This window comes from Manis pentadactyla, chromosome 5 (assembly GCF_030020395.1).
Source record: "Manis pentadactyla isolate mManPen7 chromosome 5, mManPen7.hap1, whole genome shotgun sequence".
Taxonomy (NCBI): Eukaryota; Metazoa; Chordata; class Mammalia; order Pholidota; family Manidae; genus Manis; species Manis pentadactyla.
This window is the reverse complement of record NC_080023.1, coordinates 134534597-134561993: the sequence shown is the minus strand read 5'-3', so window position 1 is coordinate 134561993 and position 27397 is coordinate 134534597. Positions and strand designations below refer to the sequence as shown.

The window sequence follows — 27397 nt, the reverse complement described above, 5'->3', positions numbered from 1 at the left end:
CCACACACAGCTCCAAGGAAAGGCCAGGAGAGGACACAGTGAGAAGGCAGCTGCCTGCAAGCCAGGGAGAGGGCTCACACCAGAGCTGGGCCATGTTGCCAACTTATCTTGGCGTTCTGGCCTCCAGAACCATAAGAAATAAATTCCTGTTGCTTAGAAGCCACCCAGTCTGTGGTGCTTTGTTACAGCAACCTAGTGGACTAAGATACAGACCCTGAGAGAAGGCGAAGATGCTAGGAAACATTATTAGAGCAGGGAAGTGAGACGGGGAAGGGAAGGCGGCCATGGAGGGTGTTCTCAGTGGAGTTAGCCCTGTGGGTACCTGGAGCTCAGCCCTCGTGGGGAACTCTGGGAGCTGGTGCGGAACAGCAGGTGAGGGGGCTGGCGCTCGCTTGCACCACATGAGTCACTGGAGGCTCCTCGTAGGAAGCACTTCCCCACTGCCTCCTCTGAGGCAGAGAGGCCCTCCTCTGCCTGGACAGTGTCTAGCAGCAGAGCTACAGTATGGTACTGGCAGTTGGGTGGACACTGGAGCCCACTGGACAGGCCAGCCCCAGGACCATGGCCAGGCTCACAGGTCCGCCACACACAGAGCTATGCAGAAGGCGAGTCTGGCATTTGCATTTTGAAGATGAAGATGCTCTGAGAAGTTAGGCCACTCGCCCACTGTCACACAGTTCCAGTATGTGATCTTTCAGGGCACCAAGGTCCCCCAAAGACAGGCCTGTGAGAAGCTGGAGGGGGCAGGGGCAGGCCAGAGCACCACATGAGGGGAGAATCTTGAATGCCATGCATTCTCTCAGTTAACTAGCTCAGAGGCAGAGCTAAAATATGTGTATTTTCTGCATTTTCTGAGCTGCAACAATTGACAGGCTGTAGCGAAATCAAGACAGACCTACATAAAATTCCTTTGTCAATTGTAACAAACTACACAGATATTAGTTTGCAACGCCAGCCCTGGCACACACACTGTTGCCTCCTCCTCATTCACACCCAGCTCCCTAAGTGCTTTCCCACAGCCAGCCTATTGCCCACTAGGTTCGGGGGCACTGCACACAAAGTAACCCCTTTGGCTGACTCATTTTTCAGCCACAAGTACCCAGGACTTGTCTGTCCAAACTCAAACTAGGTTTCTAGGGAAGGGCTTCAGGTGTTCGTGGTTACCTTTTTGTACCTGTCCTTCGCCGCACTGATGTCATCCTGCAGAAACTGGGCTTCAATCTGCAGGTGCAGATTATGCAGTAAGGCTTCATCAGCTTCCTGCAATGAGAAAGAGAGTCAGGCACACACCTGACTGAGGGGCTGCACAGTGAGGCAAGGTGTGTGGGTTTGAAGCTGGCCAGGTGTATACGCACACAGACCCCCTAGGGACTTACTAAAATGCAGATTCTTGCTCAGTAGGTCTGGGAGGGTATCTTGAGATTCTGCATGTCTACCAAGGCATTAGGTTAGCCCATTGGATGTGGTCTAGAACAACACTTCTCAATAGAGAGTGATTTTTGCTTCCCTGGCAATATCTGGAGACATTTTTAATTATCACCACTGGGTCATCAGGTGGGGAGGGTGCTACTGGCATCTAGTGGGTAGAGGCCAGGGACACTGCTAAATATCCCACAACACACAGGACAGCCTCACACTACAAAGAATTCCCCGGTCCAAAATGTCAACTGAGCCAGTTATGAAACCTCCATCTAGATAGATCAGGAGAAAGGGTATATTTACATGCCAATAACCTTAAATTTTAAGTTACATCTATCTTTATTCTGTATCTTATCATCTGTGAGTTGAGTTTCTAAGATTAAGAAATAGTTTTCCCTTAACACTGAAATCTTCATTTTAATAGTTTTCTCCCAAGGACTGTTGACGCTTACCCCAAGACTATGTACAAAAGTAAAGATATGTATCTTACTTTCTATGTATCTTGCAAAATGCGATGGCCTCCCTGAACATTTTGATAATTCACTGACTTTTATCTCATTGATCTTGTTTGCACAAACCAAGTATGTTGAAGAACTATTTGTGCTCTTCATAAGACAAGGCCTGTGATGACTGGAGTTGATTTAAATGTTTTAGTACAATATTATAGGTGAGCACTACTTGGGCCCCTCAAGATAGTCACTCTCCCAGAACACCTCTGCCATACACACCTGCCAATACCCAAGGTTTTGCTAAGTGAATTTTTATTGACATATCAAGGAGCTGTTTAAAAAGCATGATGAAGGTGTTGGCAAAACTGGGCGGCTACATGCAAGAGAATGAAACTGGATTATTGTCTAACCCCATACACAAAAGTAAATTCAAAATGGATCAAAGACCTGAATGTAAGTCATGAAACCATAAAACTCTTAGAAAAAAATATAGGCAAAAATCTCTTGGACATAAACATGAGCAACTTCTTCATGAATGTATCTCCCAGGGCAAGGGAAACAAAAGCAAAAATAAACAAGTGGGAGTATATCAAGCTGAAAAGCTTCTGTACAGCAAAGGACACCACCAATAGAACAAAAAGGCATCCTACAGTATGGGAGAATACATTCATAAATGACAGATCCGATAAAGGGTTGACATCCAAAATATACAAAGAGCTCACACACCTCAACAAACAAAAAGCAAATAAGCCAATTAAAAAGTGGGCACAGGATCTGAACAGACACTTCTCCAAAGAAGAAATTCAGATGGCCAACAGACACATGAAAAGATGCTCCACATTGCTAATCATCAGAGAAATGCAAATTAAAACCACTATGAGATATCACCTCACACCAGTTAGGATGGCTAATATCCAAAAGACAAACAACAACAAATGTTGGTGAGGATGTGGAGAAAGGAGAACCCTCCTACACTGCTGGTGGGAATGTAAATTAGTTCAACCATTGTGGAAAGCAGTATGGAGGTTCCTCAAAAAACTAAAATAGAAATACCATTTGACCAAGGAATTCCACTCCTAGGAATTTACCCTAAGAATGCAGCAGCCCAGTTTGAAAAAGACAGATGCACCCCTATGTTTATCACAGCACTATTTATAATAGCCAAGAAATGGAAGCAACCTAAGTGTCCATCAGTAGATGAATGGATAGAGAAGATACGGTACATATACACAATGGAATATTATTCAGCCATAAGAAGAAAACAAATCCTACCATTTGCAACAACATGGATGGAGCTAGAGGGTATTATGTTCAGTGAAATAAGCCAGGTGGAGAAAGACAAGTATCAAATGATTTCACTCATCTGTGGAGTATAAGAACAAAGAAAAAAACACTGAAGGAACAAAATAGCAGCAGACTCACAGAACCCAAGAATGAACTAACAGTTACCAAAAGGAAAGGGACTGGGGTGGATGGATGGGAAGGGAGGGATAAAGGGGGAAAAAAAAGGGGCATTACTATTAGTAGACATAATGTGGGCAGGGGCATCGGGTGGGCTGTATAACACAGAGAAGACAAGTAGTGATTCTATAGCAGCTTACTACACTGATGGACTGTAATGGAGTATGTAGGGGGGACTTGGTGATGGGGGGAGTCTAGTACACATGTTCTTCATGTAACTGTAGATTATTGATAACAAAATTTTTTAAAAAGTATGATGAATGTTAGCAAAAGGCTCTCATTTGTAAAGGCAGATATGTGATTTGGCTAAAATATTTCAAACACTCTCCACCCTTGCATTAGTAGAGTTAAGACAGGTATGTGGAATAGTCAAGATACTTTGAGACATTCCCCACCCTGGCACTAATAGGGTTTAGATTCCAGGGAGGTGTTTGGTTTGCACTTTTAGGAGTTCCTTTATCGTTCCTACAAAAGACCGCTGGAGTAGGAAGATACAGGATTCTCTGATGCTGACAATAATGATGTCCAAATTCTGACTCATTGTCTCACCTGCCATGAATGAGCTTTTCATGCAAACGGTTGCCTTAGCACATAAAACATCAGAGACCTGAGACTTCATGGAACCTAGAGAAGAGGGTGTATGAACTTTGGGGGGCCTGCATTAGAATAAATGCTTAAATAAGAAATATACACCTGTGTGAATTTGGTCTGAAATATTAAGATTTGTTGGGGAGTGACTAATCCTTACCCATACAAACTTCTGAAGCTAGTTTACCTACCAAAAAGAGCTTGGAGTCTATCTTAAAGAACTTCAGAGTTATACAACATCAAACTGGTCAATCTGCAATGGTTACAATGTTTCTGACAACATTCCCTTTTGTAAGGTTTATGCAAATAAAAAATAAATAAGTTATTCAAAATACATCACTGTCCAAGCCTCAGGCATAATTTTAAATTTTATAGTAGCCACATTAAATAAAATAAGAAGAAATGGGTGAAATTTTAATAACATGTTATATTTCACCCAATATACCAAAATGGTCTGAGAATTTCTTTTAATCAGAAATAAAAGAATGAACCGAATTACAAAAAGGGATGCATGTTTCCACGTACAGGGCTCTGAACTCCAGAACTAAATTAACGAGAAATCTAACTCTGGGTGTCCAGGTTCCAGCTTATTCTTTTGATGAATGGCTCAATTGCTGACTTTTGCTCTGCCTCCAGGGGCTGAATGATGGGTCCTCAAATTCTGTGTTACAGGGACAGTTATGCAGAGTTCAGTGAAAACTCTACAGTACTGTTCCTTTCAGGAGACACACACTGCCCACTCCTGGGAGATTGGAAGCTTACTGCTGCACTTGTGCAAATAGGCATTAATTCCCCAGGGACAGCAGGCAGGGCCCCTTGAAGGTCCTGGTGTCTGGCTCTCTGAATTATCCAGAACTATCACAAAAGCCTTTGAAGTCCCAATGGTGCTGGAAAGAAAGCATGGATGTCTTTGCAGCAATGGGAAAGGGCTGGGGAAGCAGAAAGATCCTGGGTAATTTACAGACTCCAAAGGAAAAACAGCCAGGCCTCTAGAAGGACAGAAAGCAGGGCAGTCCAGGAATTAAGCAGCAGGAGTTAATGGCACCACCCTCAGGATGACTGGCTCCAGCTGCATTCATCTCTGCCTCACAGGGGTCAACACTGTGATAGCCAGTGTGGGTCACATGACCATCATCTTGATTGACAATCCTACCAGGACTGCAATGTTGGGAAGGAAGATCCAAATGTGTGGGGTGCCATCCTACTCCCTTCAGGAGCCATGGCTCATTGTGCAAGTGCTCTTCAACCCTGAGGATGGGGCAACCTTAGACAGGCAGGGCTAAATCTGGGGCAGAGGTGAAGGAGTGTTGGGTGAAGACCTTAAGCCAGTCCTCTGGATGCTTTCCTACCCTCCCTTGCCCCCACCACCCTCCATGGCCCTCTTCAGACTTCTGAGGATGAGGTGGGGCAGAGAATAGGCAAATGTATTACTTTTTGCCAAAAGCTAATCCACGATTGATTCATAGCTACTGGAAGTGAAGAACTGGAAATAGGGATTCAAGGACCATTTATATTACTAGTTATAAGATAAATCAAACACTCTCAATTTTTGAAACAGAAGGAACCCTAGAGGTCACTGGTCCTCAAAATTTTTAAGTCACATTTATCATCCTTCAAACAAAATATCCCAGGGAAACCAATGCGTAGAAGCAAAGCAGAGATGTGCCTCCTGAAGGACATGACTGGGGTGGGGAAGCAGGCCCTCAATAGACCCCACAACCCTCTCCCCCCAGAGGCCCTTCAAGCAGCTCCCTGGAGCCTGAGAGCTCTGCCAAATGCAGCTCAGAAACTGAGTCCCCCTTACATAGGGAGGCAGAAGCCAGTGTGAGCCAGCGGGCCATGAAGCTCGTTAACAGAAGTAAACAGGAGACAACAGGACTGGAATCTGTCTTGGGCTTCTCTCTACTAAATTTGAGTTGAAGGCTGAGTCCTGATCCCATCCTGCAAGGTGCCTGTCATTCTTCCTCTTAGGATCAAGCTGAAACAACCACCTTGGGTCTCGTCAGCCAAGCCTTTGAAACTGCCTCATGGTGATAATAAAAGCCCAGAAAATATTTGTCCTTAAAATAGGGATTAAATAGATGCAAGCACACCTTCTTGCTCTGAAGACCACCATCTGATAAATTGCCCTGAAAACTCCCGAAAGATGAGTATGAATCACTGGCATATGCAGTTGCTGAAATGCCAAGGAGAATTCACTGGGAAGTGTTTTCTTTTGTTTGCACCAGAATTCAGAAATGTGTGGACGCTTGTGTTTTTATTATGCTTTGGATGCTGTCAGCTGCATTTTCTAAAGCTCCACCAGCAGAAGCATCTAGATTTTTTGAATTGGGACTCTGGGTTAGTGGTCTACTTTTAGAAAACATTCCAACCCTAGTATTGTATATGTTTGAAATCCAGGCCAGTGGTTCTTCAAGCATGGTAAATGATGGATGACTGGAGATGATTAGAAATGTCACATGATTGGAGGTATGGAATATCTGGGGGACCCTAGACCTGCTGGGTCAGAATTTCTGGAGTCAGGTTCAGGAATCTGTATTTTAACACACATTTCAGGTGATGTGATGCACACTGAAGTTTCAGAATTGCTAGTCTAGACCATTTTTAAGAAAAGGACTGGAGAAATAGAGTCCAATGGCCCCTTAAAAGCAGGCTTGACAATACATTTGCAGAGATGCTAGACATTCCATTAAAAACCTGTCAGTATCCACACCCAGACTTAAATCCAGCCTCTGAGTGGCCAACTAAAAAAAAAAAAAAGCTTAAGAATGGGTATTCAAGTTCATTAAGATTTAGCTAATTAGGATTTCATTAAAAACACTTATTTCCATCCTGGACATTAAAAACCTTTCCAAAAATTTTAGGGTCACTTTCCTGCCAGGTCCTAAGGGAGGCCTGGAGGAAGGTCTTGGGCGTGTCTTACAATCCTCCACCCTCTCTCCCCAGGACTCCTGCTCTCTCCCTCTGCCATCTTCATTTACAGCCTCGGAGGAATTCTTGGCTGTCTAAGGCGAAAGCTTCATGCCCCACCCCTTCAGCCCCTGGATGCCCTTGCCTCCTGCTCTTAACCAGATGTATTTAGGATACATGAGTTACAGGGAAGAGCATATATGGCCACTTAGGTATTTCTTAAAATTGCTGTTAAGTGAAACATTTGACTAGACCCTGTATCATTTCTAAATTCTGGGGATTTTAAAAGAAAAAGAAAGGAACCTTAAAGCCTGCTCCATACACAAACATATACACACACACTTGACCCTTGATCAACTCGGGGGTTAGATACCCAACCCCCGCCCCATGCAGTCAAAAGTCCGTGTATAAAAAAAAAAATCCATGTATAACTTTTGACTCCTGAGAAACTTAACTACTAATAGTCTACTATTGACCAGAAGCCTTACTGATAACACGAACAGTTAATAAACACATATTTGAATGTTACATGAGTATATGCTGTACTCTTACAATAAAGTAAGCCAGAGAAAAGAAATTGTTTTTTCAAATTGTTGCAAATCTCCAAAACATTTTCTAATGTATTTATTGAAGAAAATCCGCATATAAGTGGACCTGTGCAGGTTAGCAGTTCAACTCCATTGTCCAAGAGTCAACTATATGTATATTCACATATACATATGAATATATATATATATAGACAATGTAGACAATGAGTCCTAGAGGTTACCTAATTCAAATACTTAAGTTATTTAAGAGTCAACAGGAATTCTTACTACATTAAAAGTCTTAAAATCTGAATAACTTTGGCCATAGTATGTGAGTAATATGTTGGGGAATTTATTGCATTTCAAATACAAGGCAAAGAGTGGCTTACTTTAGTTTATTTAGCTGCTAAAAATAAGGGAGCTCTGTTCTGGAGATTTAATTACATAGGCAGTATTAATAGATGACAGTTTTGTGAAAGCATTGGGCAATCAGTCCTGTCGACATACACTGTGGTATTTTCCAAGCAAGATTCAAAGACTGGGTCAATGACACGATGGCAGTCCCACCTGGCATCCTGGGATTGCCAACAAAAGCAAAAATGGGAATAAGCTACAAGTGTCAGCTGGGCGATGCCAGATGCTAATAAGGCCCAAATCCCAGCTCAGACTTCCAACAGGCCTGGGGGCATCACAACCCAACAATACAGGCCAATCACTGAGCCTGTGTGCTTTGGGCTACCCCTCACCGCCACCTGGGTGTTTGTGTCCAGGGTGCTCATATATTCTGGCTGGCCTGAGACAGTCCAGTTTCTATCACTTTCCTAATTATTAACAGGACCTCCTTTCACACAGTGGCCTGGTTTGCTCACACAGAGAAGGGCACAGAAGTATTCACACAGTAGGTAACATGGACAAAGCAAAATCCAGTTTCCCTAGATCATGGTTCTGACATCCACCAATTAGCAAAATAATTGTAGACAACAAAGTCTGGGACAAAGCCTGGGAATGGCAAACATCCAGAGCTCACCCTGACTGTCTGAAGTGGTTACAGACAGTGGAGAAGAATCTGAGGCCACATTTGAGCACACCTGGGAAGGGTGCTGTGTTTTATCAGCAATTCTGATGAGGTTACTGGCATGGAAGCAGGGGAAAGGGGGAAGCAGCCATGTGCCCAATACGAGCAACCCTTCAAGGAGACGGTGTCCATGGGTCCTTCTGCTCAAATATTTGAGCTCTGAAATAATCAGAAAAGCATTATGCTTGCAGCTATTTGCCATCCCTGGTTTTGTCCAGCCCCTGTGGTCCAGGATTATTCTGCTATTTGGCAGAGTTTTCTCCTGGCTGCAGCAGAAAATCCAATCAATAAGACGATGATGGAGAACCTGAAGGAAACTGCCTGCAAAGAGCAATTCCAGTCACCACTGCAGGAGGGTCTCCAGATGAAGCTAAGAATCCCAGGTGCCCCCACGTGGCTATTTTTCATGCTTCAAGATGGGAGAGTTTGAGGGGAAATGGAAATTTCTTCGTCTGTTCTCTTGAGAGCTTCCCGGTAGAGCAATCTCAAGACTCTTAGCCAACAGAGCAGAGATAGTACATCCAAATAACCACTGGCTGAAGCAAGCTGCCTCCTAGGTTTGGTGTTTGGGGCCAGAACATCCAAATGGCAAAACCCCAGCTGGTCAGTGGAATGCTGGCACATTTTGACAGCCTCTCATAACCGATAAGCTGAATGGCCTGTAGGCTTCTCTCATGAGACCTAGTGTGCTGGGAGAGAGGAGTGCACATCCGGGAGAGCAAGTTCACACAGGACTTAGCTGACACTGCGGACTCAAGAGAGTGACAGCAAAAGAAATGGGTGAACCCTAAAATAACACAGAGGAGGAAAGTGAAATGGTCCTGTCTGCCAGGTGGCTCAGTTCTGGCACTGATCCACTCAAGCCCAAGGCCATGTTCAGCTCACCTTGTTCAGCCGGTCAAGCATTTCTTTGAGCAGCAGCTGACATTCACATTCGTTTTCATACCTGCAAATTAGACACACAGTGAGAGTTGGGCAGCTTCTGTCATTCTCTAATGAGAATGACTATCACATAGCGTTAATTTTAATCTGAGTACGATGCCCTCTCTTTAAGGAGAGGTTCTTACTTTTGAAGCAGTAGTAATGATGCATTCCCAAACCCACTGCTTCCCAAATCTTTCACATCAGGGGTGCCATTCTGGTGGTACATCGGTCAATAGAAAAGGAGTCTCCCAGCCTGGAGGCACCCCCAGCACCCCCACCTCAATCTGAGGATGAAGGAATCCTATCTCAGCATACCTATAACCAAGTACAGCAGCAGCCCAGAGACCGGGGTGCCCCACAGATCTACAACACCCCTAACCTGACCTTGTGTGGGTTTCTTATACTGCTTTATTTATCCACGTGTCACTTTTTTTTTTTAATCCTGACAAAACCCCAGAAGAGAGCAGTTATTGTTGCCCCATGTGAAAGATGAGGAAACTGAGGTTGAGAAACTGGCCCAGGACCTCAGGCAGGTGCCCCAGGCACCCTAAGCTCTGCAGAAACACCCCTGCCACCAAAGGCCTCCTCCAGGCAGGGGGCAGGGCAGCCTGTTGGCCCACAGTCAGTGCCTTTGGGGGCAGGCCTCACCCTCTGCTGGAAGACGGGTGGGTGCATACAAACCCCAGCTCCCTTGCCCTAGGCTACAACAGTTGAGGTGTGTCCTCAACCCCCGTGGAGCTCCAGCTGCCTGGCAGGGCAACTTCTGGAACGAGGTACTCAGTGTTGGCTGCCTTCCCTTCCAGCCTCCCTTTCTTACTCCCCAACAGGTGCTTCCTGAGGCCACCTCCCTAATAAGCTACCTGCCCTCAAATTCCTACCTCAGGGTCAGCTTCTGGAAGAATCCAAAGTAAGAGAGAGGTGCAATCAGGACTCATGCTTGAGTCTGACACCAAAAACGGTGCTCTGGGTAGAGGAAGGAAACCCCAAACATAAACATACACAAGATTAATTAAGAATGGATACTAGGACAGGTGTATTGTTTCTCCTCATCATCTTCTTCCCTGGACTTCTGGAAAATAATATGGATCAAGAAAGCAGAAAGACAGAAATCATTATGGTTAGAACAAGAGTTTCCCTCTAGAGGTAATTTTGCCCTCTTGAGAAATAATGAAGGCCCTTTCCCAGTGACTCCCTCTTTGTTCCCTGTAAGAGGCCCCCAATATGCTTTCTGGCCTGAGTCCAGGAGTTAGAACCATTGATCTTGGGCAGGCACACGGCTGTCTACATGGTAGACTACATTTCCCAGCCTTCCTTGCAGCGAGGTGTGGCCATGTGACTAAGTCCTGACCAATGGGAAGCTGGCTTCCATATATCTTTGGTAAGATGGTATAGGTGCCCTTCGGCACCCCCTCCCCCGTCGCGCCCCTGACACATGGATGCTGCCTTCTGAAGACCTTGCAAATATCTGGACCCCAAATATTGCAGAGAGCCATGCTACACTACTCGCCCAGAACGTACCCAAGAAAAAAACAAACTTCCATCCTGATTAGGCCAATGTCACTTTGGAGTTTATCTCATTTGTGGCCAAAACTAATCCAAATTAGCACTCACCCCAACCCACGAAGCATAGCTTTCTGTGCACTTGCACACCCATGCCGTGGGCTCAAGTACTCTTGACACCATGGTGCTGTGTCCTCAGAATTAAAAAGAGCCCTGACCTGAAGAACAATCGGAATATAGCCTCTGTGTCCACATTCCCAGATCCAAATCCATCTAAGAAGCTCAGCTTTAACCAGTAAGCAAACCAAGTGACACTAGCTTTACATTTCACACCAGTATGTCACATTTAGCAGTTTCTTTCCTGTGTGCCTGTCATGAAGCCAGAAATTATTATTTTTAATGTTTAATTAGCTTTGAGAATAAAACTGTTCACAAAATCCAATTTTCTCATTGCTCTTCCTGCTAGAAACATCTCAATTCCGTGGCTTAGAAACATGTTTGATAAATAACACTTTAACATGGTATCATGGGAAATGTTCATGTTGCAAAGACAAGTATAGATATTATCTTAAACACAAGTGATTTCATCATTAAAAATTCATGACAAGAATTCATGATACATACATGAATATACAAGTGAATTCATCAAGTGAAAAAAACTTCAGCTTCAATTATCTGACTGTTTTACATAATTATTTTTGGTTTGCAGCAATTTGGATAATGCAACATATTTTAGTAGTTATATTTGTTTTTATTTCATTCTTGTTCTAGTTTGTCTTTGTTTAATGGGCTGAAGACTTGATCTTGAAACTATTCATCTATCCAGGTAGAGAATATGCCTAACAAGGTTACATATATTCTCCCATCTCTGCATTAATTTCACTTGGCTTTGTCTAGCTATCAACCTACCTCTGCAATGTAAAACCAAACTAGGTGTATGTGTACTCATACATGTAGATACATGGGGATGGGTATGATTTTCATAGTAATTTTCAAATCCTAGTACTCAAGCAAGACTATCAAAACCTCCAAGGGGCAATGGGAGGGAGAGACTAAATTAATGAGAATTATTAAATAAATCACAGAACCTGAAGGGGCTGCTCCATGATAGACAGAACTCAGAACCAAGTGAAATCAGGAAAACTCAGCATGGCCATTCCTCAGTTAGGACTCAAAGGAGTCATGCTTGCCAAGCTAAATCACAGTGGACTCTGGCCTAATGGCTTAATGACCTAATCTAGGGTGTCCTGCTGACCCCTGGAGCTGCTTGGGTACATTCCCCTTTGCTTTAGAGAACATGAGTTTCATTTGAATAAGATCCTATCTGTGGGCCTTGCTCCACAGGAATCCAAGATTGGCTTCTCTCCAAAATACAGTGTTCTAGAAAAAGTATGGGCCCACGGTGAGAAAACCTGAGTTCAAGTCCTGCCACCCACAGGGCCTCTCCAAGCCTCAGTTTTCCCCTAAAGGGCTGTAACAGGTGGATTTCCCTTCTTCCAACTCCAGATCTGTTTCTGTGGAACAAAAGCAGAAATAGAAGGACTGATAGTGATGGAATCAATTATTTTGATCTGATAAATACGCTCACTACACAATGTTGAATACTTGACCGAACTTCAGACTGAGAGTATGGAACTCAAACATGGAGCACATGTGGAGAAAACCCTCTGGCTACCCTAGATCAGGGCTCCCACACCTGGATGTTAACTGACATTTACCAGCGGGGTGCCTAAAAATTTAAATGCCACCTGAGGACAGGCCTGGACATCTTTATTTTTTAAATTAATTTATACCATTTTTAAATGGATCAATCTCTTACATGGTTAGACAATATTTTTTTAATTACATAAAAAGAAGTTCAGCTGAAAGTCTCCCTCCTGCCTCTGTCTCCCATTGGCCAGTTCCTACTCCCTATCCCCCACATAACCAGTGTCACTAGGTTTGTGTGTGTGCTTGTGTCCTCTTTTTTCTTATGCAAAGCAAAAGAAATCTATTCTCCCCCCCCTTTCTTTCTTAAATATATAATAATAATACACTTTTTTCCAACTGCATAGTATTCCACTGCATGAATGGAGCACAATTTTGGGCCCTGTCTCCTACTAACAGGCAGTTAGGTTGGTTCCAGGCCTCTGCTATTGCAGGTCACGCTATGGTGAATATCCCTGTGGGCATGCCCTTTGACATTTGCCAGAGTATCATAGAATAAATCCCTTCCAGTGGCCTGCTGGGTCAAAGTACACCAGCATTTATAACTTGGAAAAATGTTGACAACTTGCTGAGCATTCTTTTTCTTTTTCTTTAGCTCTTCAGGTGATTTTACCCCCTTATTCAGTCTGTCAAAAGGGAGCCATGACACAGAGCAGGGGTTCTGAAACTTCAGTTTTTAACTTCTGAAACTACGGATCACCTAGTTCGAATGCAGACTGATTCAGGAGCTCTGGAGTGGGCCCAGGAGTCTCCATTTCTAACCAGCTCCTGACTGATAGAAATTCTGCTGGTCCATGGCATTGCACTTTGAGTAGCAAGACCGAGGAGGACACACACTGAAATAGTTTTCAGGTGTGGACTGTGATGCAGTGAAGATTAGATTAGATTTAGCATGCCCAGGACTTGAATCCCAGTCAACACAGAATTTCATTAACTGTGAGACCTTACCCCACATTCCTACAGTTTCTGAGCCTCAGTCTCCTCCTCTGGTGCAGTACCAACTATTACAGGATAAGGCTGTGGGGATTGAATAACATGGATACATTTCAAAACCACTGCGCTGAGCACAGGGAGCTAGGCATATCAAGTACATCTGCAAGATTCCATTTTTGTTAAATTCTAGATCAGGCAAAATTAATCAGTGGAGATGGAAATCAGTAGGGTGGGTGCCTCTGGGCTTTTTGGGGGAGAGGGCAAGGGAGATTGGGAAAGGGCAGGAGAAAACTTTCTCGGGCAGGCAATGGAAATCCCTTGTTTGTTTTGGTAGTTACATGGGTATATACGTTTCAAAACTCATTCGACTATGCACTTAAAATCTGTGCGTGCTACTGTATGTAACCTATACCTAAATTTTAACATTAAAAGAGATAGCATTTCATGTAATGTAGTGCCATCAAAACGGAAGCTGGTTAATCTTAGGTAAACGCACCACTTGAGCGCGCTCTGCAGGGATGAAGTCAGCGGTCGCCAGAAGACCAGGGCCGGCCGCGCGCTCCCGGACCTGAGCCACTGGGGCCGCCCACGCCCTGCCTCGGTTTCGCCGCCGCCGCCGCCACCACGACCACCACCACCACCCCACCTCGCGCCGCTGCTCACTTGCTCCGAAACTCGTCGAGCGCCCGCTGCGCCTCTGCGCCTCGGCGCTCCAGCCGGGTGCGCTCGGTCGCTAGGTCCCGGACGCGCTGGCGGTTGCCCTCAACGTGGCTGGCGAGGGCGTCTTCGGGGCCGGCCAGCTCGCCCAGGCGCTGGAAGGCGTCCAGCTGCCGCCGGAGGACTGCGTGGCGCTGCTCGAGCGCGCGGGCCCGCTGGACGTGGGCGGCCACGCGCTCGCCGAGGCCCTGCAGCGCCGCTAGGTTCGGCGCAGTCGCTGGGCCCTCCAGCAGGCTGCCCGGCTGGCCGATGTGCGGTAGCGCCTCCTCGGTGCGTTCGTACTGCTCCTTGCGGCTCTGGAAGACGTAGCTGCGCCGGTACATGGCTCAGCGGACTGGCCGGCGCGAAAAGCTCCCGGAGGCCTCGGCCGGGCCAGCAGCGCGCTAAATAAACTTCGGCGGCCGCTGGCAGGCTGCTGGAACTTTCCAGAGCTCATCAGCTGTCGAGCTCAACACTGCCCAGCCTCGGGAAGAATAAAAGAGCAGCAGGCCTGCTTTTGTGCTGTGGATTAGCGCACCATACAGCTCTGGGGGTTGGAAGGTTAAATTGGGCAGTGAGGTTTTTGTTCGACATTGTTAAAGCCGGTTGCTTTCTGATTGAGTGGAGGGTCAGGAGAACAAGAGAGGCATGACTGCTTCCACTGGAAATTGTGAAGGAAGCCCAAGGAGCTTGTTAAACTTGGACTACCTCAAGAACCCAAGGACCCCTCGCTTTGCCCTCCAGTCCTTCACACCCCTTCTCTCTCCTTGAGTCAAGCTCTCAATGCTGGAACTTGTTAATACCATTTTTTTTCGAATTACTTAAGCAATTCTTTTTCCTAACTTCAACATGACATTTAGGGGCCCTCCTTATGTTAAGGGTTCTTAACCATGGGTGAAAAATTAAGTGGCACATCTCTATAAATTGTGAGGTGTGTTCCAAGTAAGTTCTTACTAATACTTGAACATTTGTGAATAATCTGATTTTTGTACAGTAACTTAGGAAACAGATGCACAGTTATCCTTATTATGTTACCCTTGCTCTCATGGATTGTGACATCTTTTCTGGAGTAGGAGAAACATCTAGAGCCCCATCAAGGCATTAGCATAATAGATTCTTTGAATTTAAAAAGTCCTACAAGTTAAAGATTTAATAAATAGGCCAAGATTTAATTAATAGGCCAACTCTCAATTAGATAATAAAGATAATTTTTTGCCATTAAGTTTCATTTTAATTTGTATCATGGATATAACAAAGTTAGACTTAGACAAATATAAAAATGAATTGTGGGTGTTGAAAGAAATAGCATTTGATGAGAATGTTCCTAAATATAAACATTTTTTCATATCTCCAATTTAAAAAATCATTTTTAAAGGCTGTTTTCATAAAAATAAGGATTAGCAGTACCATGTAATTAACAGCTATATGGATTGCACATACTATTCTACAAATTAAAGTTATAGTTATCAGAGATCAAGAAAATCACTTGTTGAGTTTATTATGGTTTATTATTTTACCAAAAAGACTGTAAGATAATGGATCCAGTGTGGAATGGATTCAGGCTGGTCTGAAGTTGTGCTGGTGGTGTTTCTTTTCTTAAACCATTTTTAAAACTAGATTTTATGATCAAATGAGGACAGCCACATGGTTATATTTTGTAGGTACATATATACCATGCTGATGGCATGGTAAATATGTTTCAGTCTTTCTAGAGAACAAAACCAAGGTTAGACAAGAGTTAGAAAATCATTCATTCCCTTTGACATCATGTATTGGTCAGATATTGCTACAGAACAAACTGACCCCAAAACTAAGTGGCATACAAGAAATATTTATCACCACACTCCCAGGTCTGCAGGTCAGCTGGATAGCTCTCCTCCAAGCTGCAGGTCTTCCGATCAGGTGGGGCAGCTCTGCACCAAAGGTGTCTCATCCTCCCAGGACTAGCAAAGACAAGGACAGGACAAGAGCAAGCCTTTGTTTGCATCATGTTTGGTAACATCCTATTGTTCAAAGTAAATCAAGCACACAGCCATAGCAGAAGTCAAGAGTTGGGAAGAAGCATGGCCCACCCCACGTCCATGGTAAGGGTGTGGGTGTGTCACTTTATCACACCTGAGTGAAGAACTGGGACCAGCAACCCAGTCTACCACACGTTGACTAATAAAGACATGAGGAAATCTGGGATAAGTCCTAAAGCAGAGATCATAGGAAAATGCTGGTTGTACCAAAGGGAATCAGCAGTGAGTAGTGGGTAGGTAGGTAGGGAAGTTAGCATTCCAGACAGAACAGCATAAATTAGGTGTGAGAGCAACTTGTGTGAGAAGAACCAGAGTGACCCATAAGCTCCCTGGACAGGGGGAGGCTGATTTATGGGGAGGCTCATTTGAGGCGAGCTCGGCAAGAAAGATCCCAAGGAAGGAAAGTTTGAAGGGAGGGCTGGGCTTCCCATTAGTTGTAGTAGACTGAATATGGGCATTATCTCTGCTCCTTCCCCCTCAAAAAGGCAGCAAATATTTCTTTTAGATCAAAACTCCACAAAAATAAGGATGAAAGGATCACAGAGGACAAGGTATGTCAACAAATTTCTGGAAGGCTGAGCAGAGACAGATTAGTGGTGACTGACCTAGCACAGTGGAGAAAGCTGAAACTTGAATGCCTCAGAGGGGAATGGGAAGGAAAACAAGCTGGCTCATGCGAGGGAAACTCAGAAAAGCTTGTGAATCAGATGTACCAGATACGGCAGAAGGTGGGGGTGTTAAAAGCTAAACCAGAGAGGCAGCTGAGAGTCTGCACAGGAGCAGTTTGAATTTCAAGTCTCCTTCCACATTCCTGCACAGCCAGGCCACTCACTACCCAACCCCCATCATGACAGAAGACCTGCAAGCTATTCTCTGAACAAATTCTCTGAAACTGAACAAGTGTAGTCTTGAGTTCAAGGTCACCAGGCACAGCCAAAGACATGATGAGGCTATAGTGAAACAAGGAGGTTAAGAGAGCAGATTCATAGTAAAGGATGAGCTGAACACTCCCCCATTGCCATTTACCACTTCACTCCCAGAATACTGCTCTCCCGGCACTTTTTTCCCCAATAAATAAATAAATTTTTATTTATTAATACATTGAGTCTGCTTTGGCCTTTTTCCTGACACAAAGGGTAATGGAGAGAATTCCATAGATACTGGTCTCTGCTACTAGGTGTGTGACCTTGAACATTCAATTTACTGGTTTTCTAAAATGATGAATTTCTGCTAAAGAATCTCCTCCTTCTTGCTTGTGATGGGTGGAACTGTGTCCTCTAAAATTCGTATATTGAAGTTCTAGCCCCCAGTACCTCAGAATGGGACTGTACCTGGAGATAGAGCCTTGAAGAATTAAGGTAGAGTGAGGCCATTAGGGTGGGCCCTAATGCAGTATGACTGGTGTCCTCATAAAAAGAGGAGACCAGGACACAGGGAGTTACAGAGGGAAGATCACGTGAAGACACAGGGAGAAGATGGTGGGCCATTCCCAAGCCTAGGAGAGGGGCCACAGAAGAAACCAACCCTGTTGACACCTCGATCTCAGACTTGTAGCCTCCAGAATTGTGAGAAAATAAATTTCTGCCGCCATTTTGGTAGCACTCTATTATGGCAGCCTGAGCAAACTCACCTGACTGCACCAACATTCTGATTCTGCATTTCTCCCATGCAGTCCGTCCTTCCACAGGACGTACATATGTCTGCCACAAGAGGGCCATGCTGTCCTAGGAGTGGACACCCTGCCTACCAATGCGTCCTCCACCTGCCCACCCCTCAGGGCAGCACAGATACATAGCTTGAAGCCTTTCCACCAGACTGGACCAACTTACACACAGATCATCCTAGAAAGGCTTGTGTATAAGATGGCCAAAACCCCAGAGTGAAAGGTAGTCCCCTGGCTCCCCAACCCCATTCCCTGCTTCCTTCTCTATCAGGCCCCAGTCTCTAAGACCAGCTGTTGAGACGCTCATCCACCCTGTGAGCAGTCAGCATGAAGAGTGAGAACAGATGGAGAAAAACACTCAGAAGCAAGACTCTCTTGCCCAGTAACACACACAGGTGACTCTGAAGACTTTCTGAAAGTAAAGCCATAGATGCAAACACAGTCCAGGCAGGAGGGCTCTAAGTACCCAACCTGCTTTTCTCAGGGTCTAATACCAAAACAGAAGCAAGTATCAACTAACCCAGATTTGTTTGATGACAGTTGTGTTCCCTGTGGTTTTAGACTTATGGGCACCAGTTAGAGCCTTGACACAAATGTAGTGCATGATCCTGAGTAGGATTCTAGAACAACAAAAAAAAATCCAAAAAAAGAACATCATTGTGATGACTGATGAAATTTAAATACAGAATATGGATTAGATAATAATATTGTGACTTAAACTGCCTGGTTTTGATAATTGTACTATGGCATGTAAGAAAATGACCTCGTTCTTAGGAAATACACACTGGTTTAAGGGATAATGAGGTACAATTTCTAACTTCCTCTCAATGATTCAGAAAGCAAATAATATATATACATATATAATATAATACACAAACATATAAATACATAGAATAATAAAGCAAATGGAGCAAAATGTAAATTGTTGGTGGATTTGTGTAAAAGTTATATGGGAGTACCCTATATTCTTCCTGCAACTTTTCTATTAAGTTTGAAATTATAACAAATGAAAAACCTATTCCCCTAAATCCCAAATACCTCTGGGAAAACTGTGCTGAGAATAGATGTTTCTTAATGATAACAAGAAAATGCAAAGAGGTTTCTTCGATTTACAAGATGGTATCATAGCCTCAGCAACCAGGATTTCATTGATAACTATGATAGAAGTTTACCACAACTAATAATGAAGGGATTTTGACACACATCTTACTTGTCTTCCCTGAACACCAATGGGACACAGCCTCAGTGGAATGTTATTGAGACATTGTCATGCCTACTCATTCATCATCACTCTAGTTATGCATGAAAAGTGGCCATACACCCATGACCTCAGGGATGCAGAAATGAGTCATTGTCCCAGTAGGCGCCATCCTCAAGACTGAGTTTGGAGAAGTGTCTTTCACAGTTATAATTTCTTGTGGATCTAATTCTAACCATGCTATTCATATTAGTGCTCTGTACATCTTTAAGATATCATTAAACAGACTTACCCCCACTCCCAAGTTGTGTCAGCCTACATCTGAACCACAGCCCCTTTTCTTCTGGAGTAGATTGCAAAGTGGTTCAATCTGTCATCTAGCCACAGTTGGTAACTGGCATGCCTGCTTTGCCCTAAAAGGTGTTCGACCTTGTTTCATACCATTTAGGAAATGGATCCCAAGAATTAGGAATTACACATGAAGGCATTTGTAATAGAAATATACAAATTTCAATATCTATTGTTTTGATAGGTCCATACCTACTTTCCTATTGATAACAAGAGGAATTGATTACACTGTTTCATAAGATGTTCTTTCTTCCAAAGTTTACCAACTTCTCAGCTTTGATCTGAAATTGGGGAGTGGTTATCTCAGGCTGTTTTGTTCTCTAGTTTCAGATTCTGCACACAGTTTAAAAGTACAGTAAGGGATACTAAGACTGTACATTTTAAGCCCTAGCCAATACTCAGACCTAAACTCCATGAGAAATTTCCTAATGAAATCTGTAATGATAGCTGGTTTGTAGGAGATTGCCTTTTTGACAAGCACGTGAGTCAGGCCAAAATTCAAAGAAATACCTATTCTAATCATCTGATTTGGTAGTTCATTTGGAAAAGGGCTATAAGTGACATGAACATTATCCTGCTATTCCATCTTTTACCACCTGCTCATGGTTGATGCCTTCTGATTCCCACCCCTTCATTTATTTAAAATTTTTCTCATTTGGCTTTTCTCACCCAGCAGATACCACCCATTTCTTTATTTGCCTGTGTCCCTTGGTTTGCATACCAATATCTTCCCTACTCCTTTGCACCTTCCACCCATCAGCTTATGCATATTAATTTATGAAAATAAGTATCGGGAGAAGTCTTCAGTTCCACACACCCAGCATACTCTCCTGGCTAAGGCTCCACCTTTCTATCACCCAGGCAGACCTGCCATATGATTATTCGAACTAGATCGCAACCCTTTGAGGATGGGGCCAATATCAATGCTGTTCATTCCCCAATGAATAATCCTCCACCAGGGGGTTACCACAGAGAGCCAGCGTCCCTCATTCTCCAGTCTGCTCGAAACCCTAGAAGGCTGCCTCCAGCCCCAGATTACATCACCAGCCTTCTAGGTCTTCCGGCTTCCTGTAGGGTGTGGCAAATGGCAGATCAGAGAAACACTCTTTCTACTTCCCTCTCTGTCTGTGCATAATCATCCCTTCATGGCACCTCTTGCTCCTTTGAGGCCTGGGGTAGTAAGAACTTCGTGCCATCACCAGTTCCTAGGCCCTTCACCATGCTCTGCTCATCCCCTTAACCCTGCTCACACTCTGGAAAGTGTCCCTTCATTGAATTCTCTTCAGCCAAACCTTTTGTTCATGCCATTTATTTCCTACTAGATATAGAAAACCCCTGAGGGTTACAACATCTCATTCCTCAACTAGGAAAGCTTCGGATGCAAAGTAGGTGCCTGATAAAATGAATGAAAGAGCAAACAAGTCTTAGATAAAAACTTGAAATAAAGGACAAAGTTTTTAAATGTCAGGAGGGTCATCTTGAAACTTTTAAATGGGGAAGCTGGATATTGCTTGGCCAAAGAAGTACCAAAGTCCTGGCCCTCTTACCTGCTGACTGGGCTGTTTCAAAGGGCCTGGGCAAAATGTAGTACCAGATCTAAACTGAAATTTGCTTTGCTCTCTACAGTGATGGCTAAGTTTATGTCATCTTTCATCATTAGAGGAAATACATAGGGATAGAAACAAAAATGCATTCATTTAGAAACACTGTACCAGTCAGTGGGATGACTGCAGTTACAAGATGCACCAAAAGAAGAAACTAATTCCTTGGAAAAGAGCTTTGTATTTTGAGAGATGAAACAATGAAAAGATGTCCTCAAGTGATATATAATGAAGATATGTCCCAGGCATCCTCGAGGGCTGTGGCTTTTCAGATGTAAACCTAAAACAAAATCCATTACAAAGGGTGGCATCCAAGTCAGATTCTGGCTGCTTATTTTGTCCTGTGGTCAGCCTTTACTGAACATCACAGTTTAACCTCAAGCCGCAGAGCTTTGAGTGCCTCTTGTCTCTAAAATGCCTTTGGACTGTCCTCGGTGACCTTAACTGTATGGCTTAGAATCTGCAGGGACAACAATTATATAGGCTATCTGGGACCTGATTCTCCCAGGGCACATTATTTTTTCAAGGTAACCTGAGCTTTTGGGTAACCCACAAACTGGGTCTGAAAGTGCCACTTTGCCAGGATATGCAGCATGATGTCCTAGTGAACCCTAAGATCAATTCCAGGGCAGCACAGAGCCAACAAACCAGTGTTCCCAAGCCTGCATACGGGACACTATTGGGCTGAGCCACTTGCAGTATTGTTCTAGAGCCGCCTCTTCAGAGTCCGTAAGACCCAACTGTTAAGTTTTCAAGAATTTTGGGAGTCACTTGACACCTCATTGGTAGTTTGAAATCTGCTTCGATGGGAGTATTTACACCATGGGAATTAACAAACCTATAAAGAAACTTGAGGACATTTTCCCCTTGGAAAGTCAGTTGTTTAACATTTACTGGCTTCACATTACCTATGAAATAACACAGACCCACCTCTCCAGGGGCTGAAATCGATGGAAAGAAACTTTTGATGTCTTTTCTTCAGTCTCTGCAAGCTCAAAGAAGAGAATCAGTCCTCCCATATTACTTAAAATGGTACCCTAAGTTTAAATGCTCAATTAAAAAAAAAATTAGACTAGAATTAGACAGCCTGAGAAGATGGTTTTGATTTCAAGTTGGCTCACAAAGTTTCTGAAAATTAATTTATGATAAATTGCCTTATAAAGTTAAAATGCCTTCCGAAGTTTTATGGGGACATTTCAAAAACCAGGGAAGTCAGCCAGTAAGTTAAAGTGTATCTCTCTAAAGAAAGACAGTTATCTCAAAAATAGTTTAGACCCAGCTGGAGACTTGGTCTCTATTTCAGTAGAAAGGAAGATAACAATCCCTAGCTAATCACAAGATTTTTTTTTTTCCCCTGAAATAATGGCTGACTATTGGCTCTGTTATTTTTGGACAAGTTTTCAACCGAAACAAGAATTTTACAACTGCAATGACCTAACTTGGGAAACAATTTTATAATATTTTCTAGGAGCCACAAAACATTTGTTTTACTCTTTCCGAAGACCAGCAGCTGGAGTAGGAGGGCATTTTGCCTTGTAACAAAGAAAAAAGTTGATAGGGTCAGCAGCTGGAAGAATATTTCAGTTCAAGTAAGGGTCAGACTCCACAGCCTGTGAAATGCCTGTCAAAACAGCAATGAACATGCCTCACACATCATGACCAGCTAAAACCCTGGATCCATTCAGCTGGTTATTAGGGCACAAATGTGACCCTTATTATACAATAAATTGTGAGCTAGGCAGCTAGTTTTGACAAAAACAACAGGAACAGTGGCTAGCTGCAATAACAGACTTACATTTTAGAAGAGCCAGGAGAAAATTTCTTGATGTGATTGGAAAAAAATAAAAGCTTCTTGCAGTGACTCGGATTTCAGTTGGATGAGTGCACTGTCCAAGTTAGGCAACATTGTTATTGCTAATAGATGGCAAAAGAAAAAGAAAGAAAAAATCTATCAGCTCCACTACTAGCAAAATGCCCTCCCAAAGCCTATTAAATGTGTGCCAGTGAAGTTATATGAAGTAACCTGATATGCTGTCATCAGACGTATGGATTAAAATCATGTACACTTGAGTTAAATAGTCTAAGCTTAAATTCCTCCTGACCCATTAGCTATGTGGGATCAGAAAAGAGACGAATTCTCTCTACAGCTCACATGCCTCATCTGTAAACTGGAGGTGTTAAAAGTTCCAAAAGATGTTGTGAGGATTAAGTGATGAGCTTAGAATGGTATGTCACATAGTAAGTGCTTAATAAATGCTAGCCATTATTTTTTGCATGTGGCCTGATTCCCTTTAAGCATGTATCTTAGTTTGGAGTCCCCCAGAAACAGACCCTGAGGCAAGGCTTCTAGTACAAGTAGTGTATTTGGGAGAGGATCCTGAGACACCAGAAGATAAATGGGGAAGTAAGGCAGGAAGGGAAGGAAGCCAATCATAGGGTGTTACCACAATGACCACTGTGGGTGACTGGAGCACACTGCATCTGGGAACTCCAGGAGACAGAGCAGGATGCCCCACAGAGATATGCCACTCAAGGCAGGAGGAAGCTGAGCACTTACCCACCAACTCCCTATCCCTCTTTGGTTGAGGCTGCTGCCAAGGGCATTAACACTCCAGGACTGGGGACAGAAAATGGCAGACAGTTGGGAGGAAACAGCCTCCAGCGTTACAGATGCTAAGGGGCAAGGGAGGGGCATTGGCAGCTGCTTCTGCAGCCTCGCATCATTATTTTCAGATCATTAAATGAGCCAGAGTTCTTCTGCGTGTTAGTGGGTCAACCCTCAAGTCGTTGTAATGCCGCAAAACAAAACACCTGTTGATTCTATGCTGCTTTTCATGGAGGCACTAAGACAAGAATTATGTAACTTCTAAAAATCTGTATGTAAGTTCCCATCAAATCAACACAGTGTTGGGAATAATATATGGAGTTTAAACCCAAATTCTGTTTGGAACCACTTACCTCTTCCTCAAAATCCATCACCTGAAGCTAGGTATGTATCTAATATCTTTCACACTGCTGTAGAATAGCCAAGGCTTAGTGAAAAAGGAAGACATTCCTCTATTTCCAAAGATCATCAACCTTTAAGCAGCTGCAATAACAGACCCCGCCAGTAAGTGAAATCACACAAGTCTCTAGGAAAAATAACATATTAAGACTTTCCCATGCATCCAGGCAGAGGTTCAAATACTGAAATGATAATACCTATAAACTCCATTCATAAACTGAGGAAAGTATGTTACATAATCCAATCATTTGTGTATTTTTCATGTGAAAAGAGGGAAGTCTGTATATGTGGCCAATATTTCTAAAATAAATAACTGCCTCAGAGATAAAGACTGAGAGATTTGCATACATAAAAATATAAACTTTTTTGTACTACAAAAAAAGCCCTAAACAATGTTAAAAGGCTTATCAAAACATGGAGAGAAGTTCACATATTATATGAAAGGCAAAGTACTACATAAAGATTACAAATAGATAAGAAAAAGATAAACATCCAATAGAAAATTGGACAAAGGACAAAAGTGGTTGACAATTTTATCTGTTACAGAGTCTGGCCATTTGCAGTCTTTCCAAATGAAAAGAAAAAGAGTCATATATAAATGGCCCAACTATCTAAAGCAAGCATTTACTTTAGAATTTGATATGAAAAGTTAAAGTTTAAAGAAGCTACATGGTCAAAAATCTCGAAAAGATGTTCAACCTTACTATTCATCAAAATACTGCAAGTATAAAATGAGAAAATTGTACCTCCTAACAAATTGGTGAAGGTGAAAAAGATCACAAATACCTACCTAATGTTGATGTGGACCTGGAGATCTGGACATCCATATACTAGGAATAGTATTTTGATGTAACATTTCTAGAGAGCAAACTGACATATGCTTCATATTTCTTTAAATAGTTAATGAACTTTGACCTAACAATTCTATTTACAAAAATTAGCCTAAGGAAATCATTGGACAAACGTCTGAAGCTTCCATATACTCAAGGGATGCTGTATCATTCTGGGTTTTCCAGAGAAACAGAACCAATATTTTAAGGAATTGGCTTATGCAATTGCAGAGGCTGGTAAGTTTGAAATCTGTAGGTCAGCCTGGCAATTCAGGTAAGAGTTGATGTTACAGTCTTGAGTTTGAAATCCATAGGGCAGGACAATAGGCTGGCAATTCAGGCAGAATTTCTAATGTTAGTCTTGAACCAAATTCTTCTCCAGAAAACCTCATTTTTTTGTTATTAAGGCCTTCTACTGCTTAGATGAGGCCTACCCACAGTACGGAGGTTAATCTGCTTTTCTTCCAACTTGACTGATTATAAATGTTCATCACATCTACAAAAAACCTTCACATCAACATTTGACTAGCATTTGACCAAGCAACTGGGCACTGTAGGCTCTGTCCCAAGCCTTCTCTTTTCACCCTCAGAATAGTTCTTGACCTTTCTGGGCCATTGTCTGGTATCACCTAGGATTTTCAGATGCATCCAGTAACAGCTTACCCAACTACGATTTATTTTTTGTCTTTTAACATGGAGTCTAGAGATTTGCAGTGCAGGGCTGGTATGGTGGACCCATGGAACCCAGGTTCCTTCCCATCCTTAGTACATGGCTTTGGTACCCACGTTCACAAGATGGCTGCCGCCCTCTGGGCATTGTGTCTACACCTGCAGTATCTTCCCATCAACTCGCTGGAATCTGATTCATTTATTTATTCACAACTATGTGCCTACATTTCTGGGCACTGAGAATGTATAAGTGAAAACATACATAAAAATCACTGTTCTTGTAGGGCTTATACTGAAATGGAGAAAATAGAAAGTAAGTAAGATAAATAAGTGAAAAATATACTATGCTAGATGGTAATCAGTGCTATGGAGAAAAATAAAGCAGAGGAGGGAACTGGAAGGACAGGGATGTGTTAATTCAGATGGGCAGTCAAGGAAGGCTTCACTGAGGAAGCAATAACTGAGCAGAGACCTGAGAGAAGTGATGGGGCAGCGATTTGGATGGCTTCCAAATCCAGGGAAGCAAGTTGATGATGGAATATAATACTATTAATGCTTTAAAAAAAATCTCAGAATGCAGAACTATGTATCTATAAATTGATCCATCCTGTGTGTGCAAAATGTGTAAGAACAAACTCTGGAAGCACATTGCAAACCAATGTCAGGCTTTGGTTTTGGTGAGGGGCAAAGAACTGCAGGGGAGGGAAGGTGGCATATTCTGTACAGCCTTTTTTGTAATGACACGGTACTCCCAGATAATTCATGTACTTATATTTTTTAAACCACTTTTTTTTATTAATGAATAAAATGGTGATGGGACAGTAAACTTGGAATACATTTTCTTATACATTCTCAGAGTTTTTTTCGCAATAAACCTGCATTTTTTAATAACTAGGAAAAAATTCAACAAAGGGATTTCCATTCCATAATTATTTTTACTGCTCTTTGGTTCAAACAGCAGAATGACCCAGGGTCCATCTGTGCCATGGCTCAGGGCCCAGGGGGCTTTCTCTCCCTTGGCAGCCAGTGAGTCAATCTTGCTCGGCCATCCCCACATCCACATCTGTTGCCTCTGTGGCTGCCAGCATCACCTTGGCTACCTGCAGAGACACTCCTGCCATAGCCTCTCAGGTGGATAGAGCTCCCTCCCCATTAGGTCACAGTGTTTATTAATATAAAATGAGCAGAGAAGCAAAGGAAGAAAAAACACAGAGAGCCAGGCCTTCCAAAGGAGAAGGCCCATTTCCTCAGCATCGATGCCAGGCCCATGGCACATCTCTCTGATTAATCTGGCTCTTGCAGTTTCTCTCTCTGCAGAAACTTGAGATAAACTTCCCAGCAGGTGGGTCAAAGGGCAGTCTGATGGATACAGTTTCTTATTTACACATTTGAGCACCTCGCTTCTCTCCTACCTCAAGGTGAACTCTCTACAAGAGCTTATGGAACAGCTTTAGCTGTTTCTCTGCCCTCTAGTCTCCCTTACAATGTGCTCTCATCTTGTTCCTGGGTATCTACATCTATCCCAACATGGCCTCTTTCTCAAGGGAAGTCTGAGTGCCCAGCACCGGTTATAGGAGAGTCAACAGCACGACCTGGCAGATTTACTGAAGCCTTTTCAGATTTGGAACCTCCTCCCAGGTCCCGGGCTTGGGACCTCTACAGGCTGCACAGACCTTTTAGCCATTTTATCTAAAGCATGGAATCATGGCCTGAGTCTTCCCTTACTTTATTGATGCTCCCCATGACATATGTATCATGATTCCAGACTGTGAAGTGTGTGTGTGTGTGTGTGTGTTTTGGGATAGCCAATTCTAATGAACACTACAGTACGTAATACTGCTTTGTTAATAAACCTGCCAGTTATACAGGATAAA

At 43.2% G+C, this 27397-nt stretch overlaps 1 protein-coding gene across 3 annotated transcripts in view; it reads right to left on the bottom strand.

The window, feature by feature from the left end:
- Positions 1 to 14850, bottom strand: part of BFSP1 (beaded filament structural protein 1) — a 35388-nt gene extending 20538 nt beyond the window's left edge. The window contains exons 1-3 of one of the 3 annotated variants that reach the window (XM_036892215.2): positions 14157 to 14850; positions 9315 to 9375; positions 1165 to 1260 (exon numbers count right to left, since the gene is read on the bottom strand). In XM_036892215.2, coding sequence (XP_036748110.2) covers positions 1165 to 1260; positions 9315 to 9375; positions 14157 to 14533 — 534 coding nt within the window. In that variant the 5' untranslated portion in view covers positions 14534 to 14850. Of the gene's footprint in view, positions 1 to 1164; positions 1261 to 9314; positions 9376 to 10231; positions 10307 to 13989; positions 14077 to 14156 lie in introns of those variants that run through there. The other 2 variants (XM_036892217.2, XM_036892216.2) reach the window with 2 other exon arrangements.
- Between the last annotated feature and the right edge of the window lie 12547 nt (positions 14851 to 27397).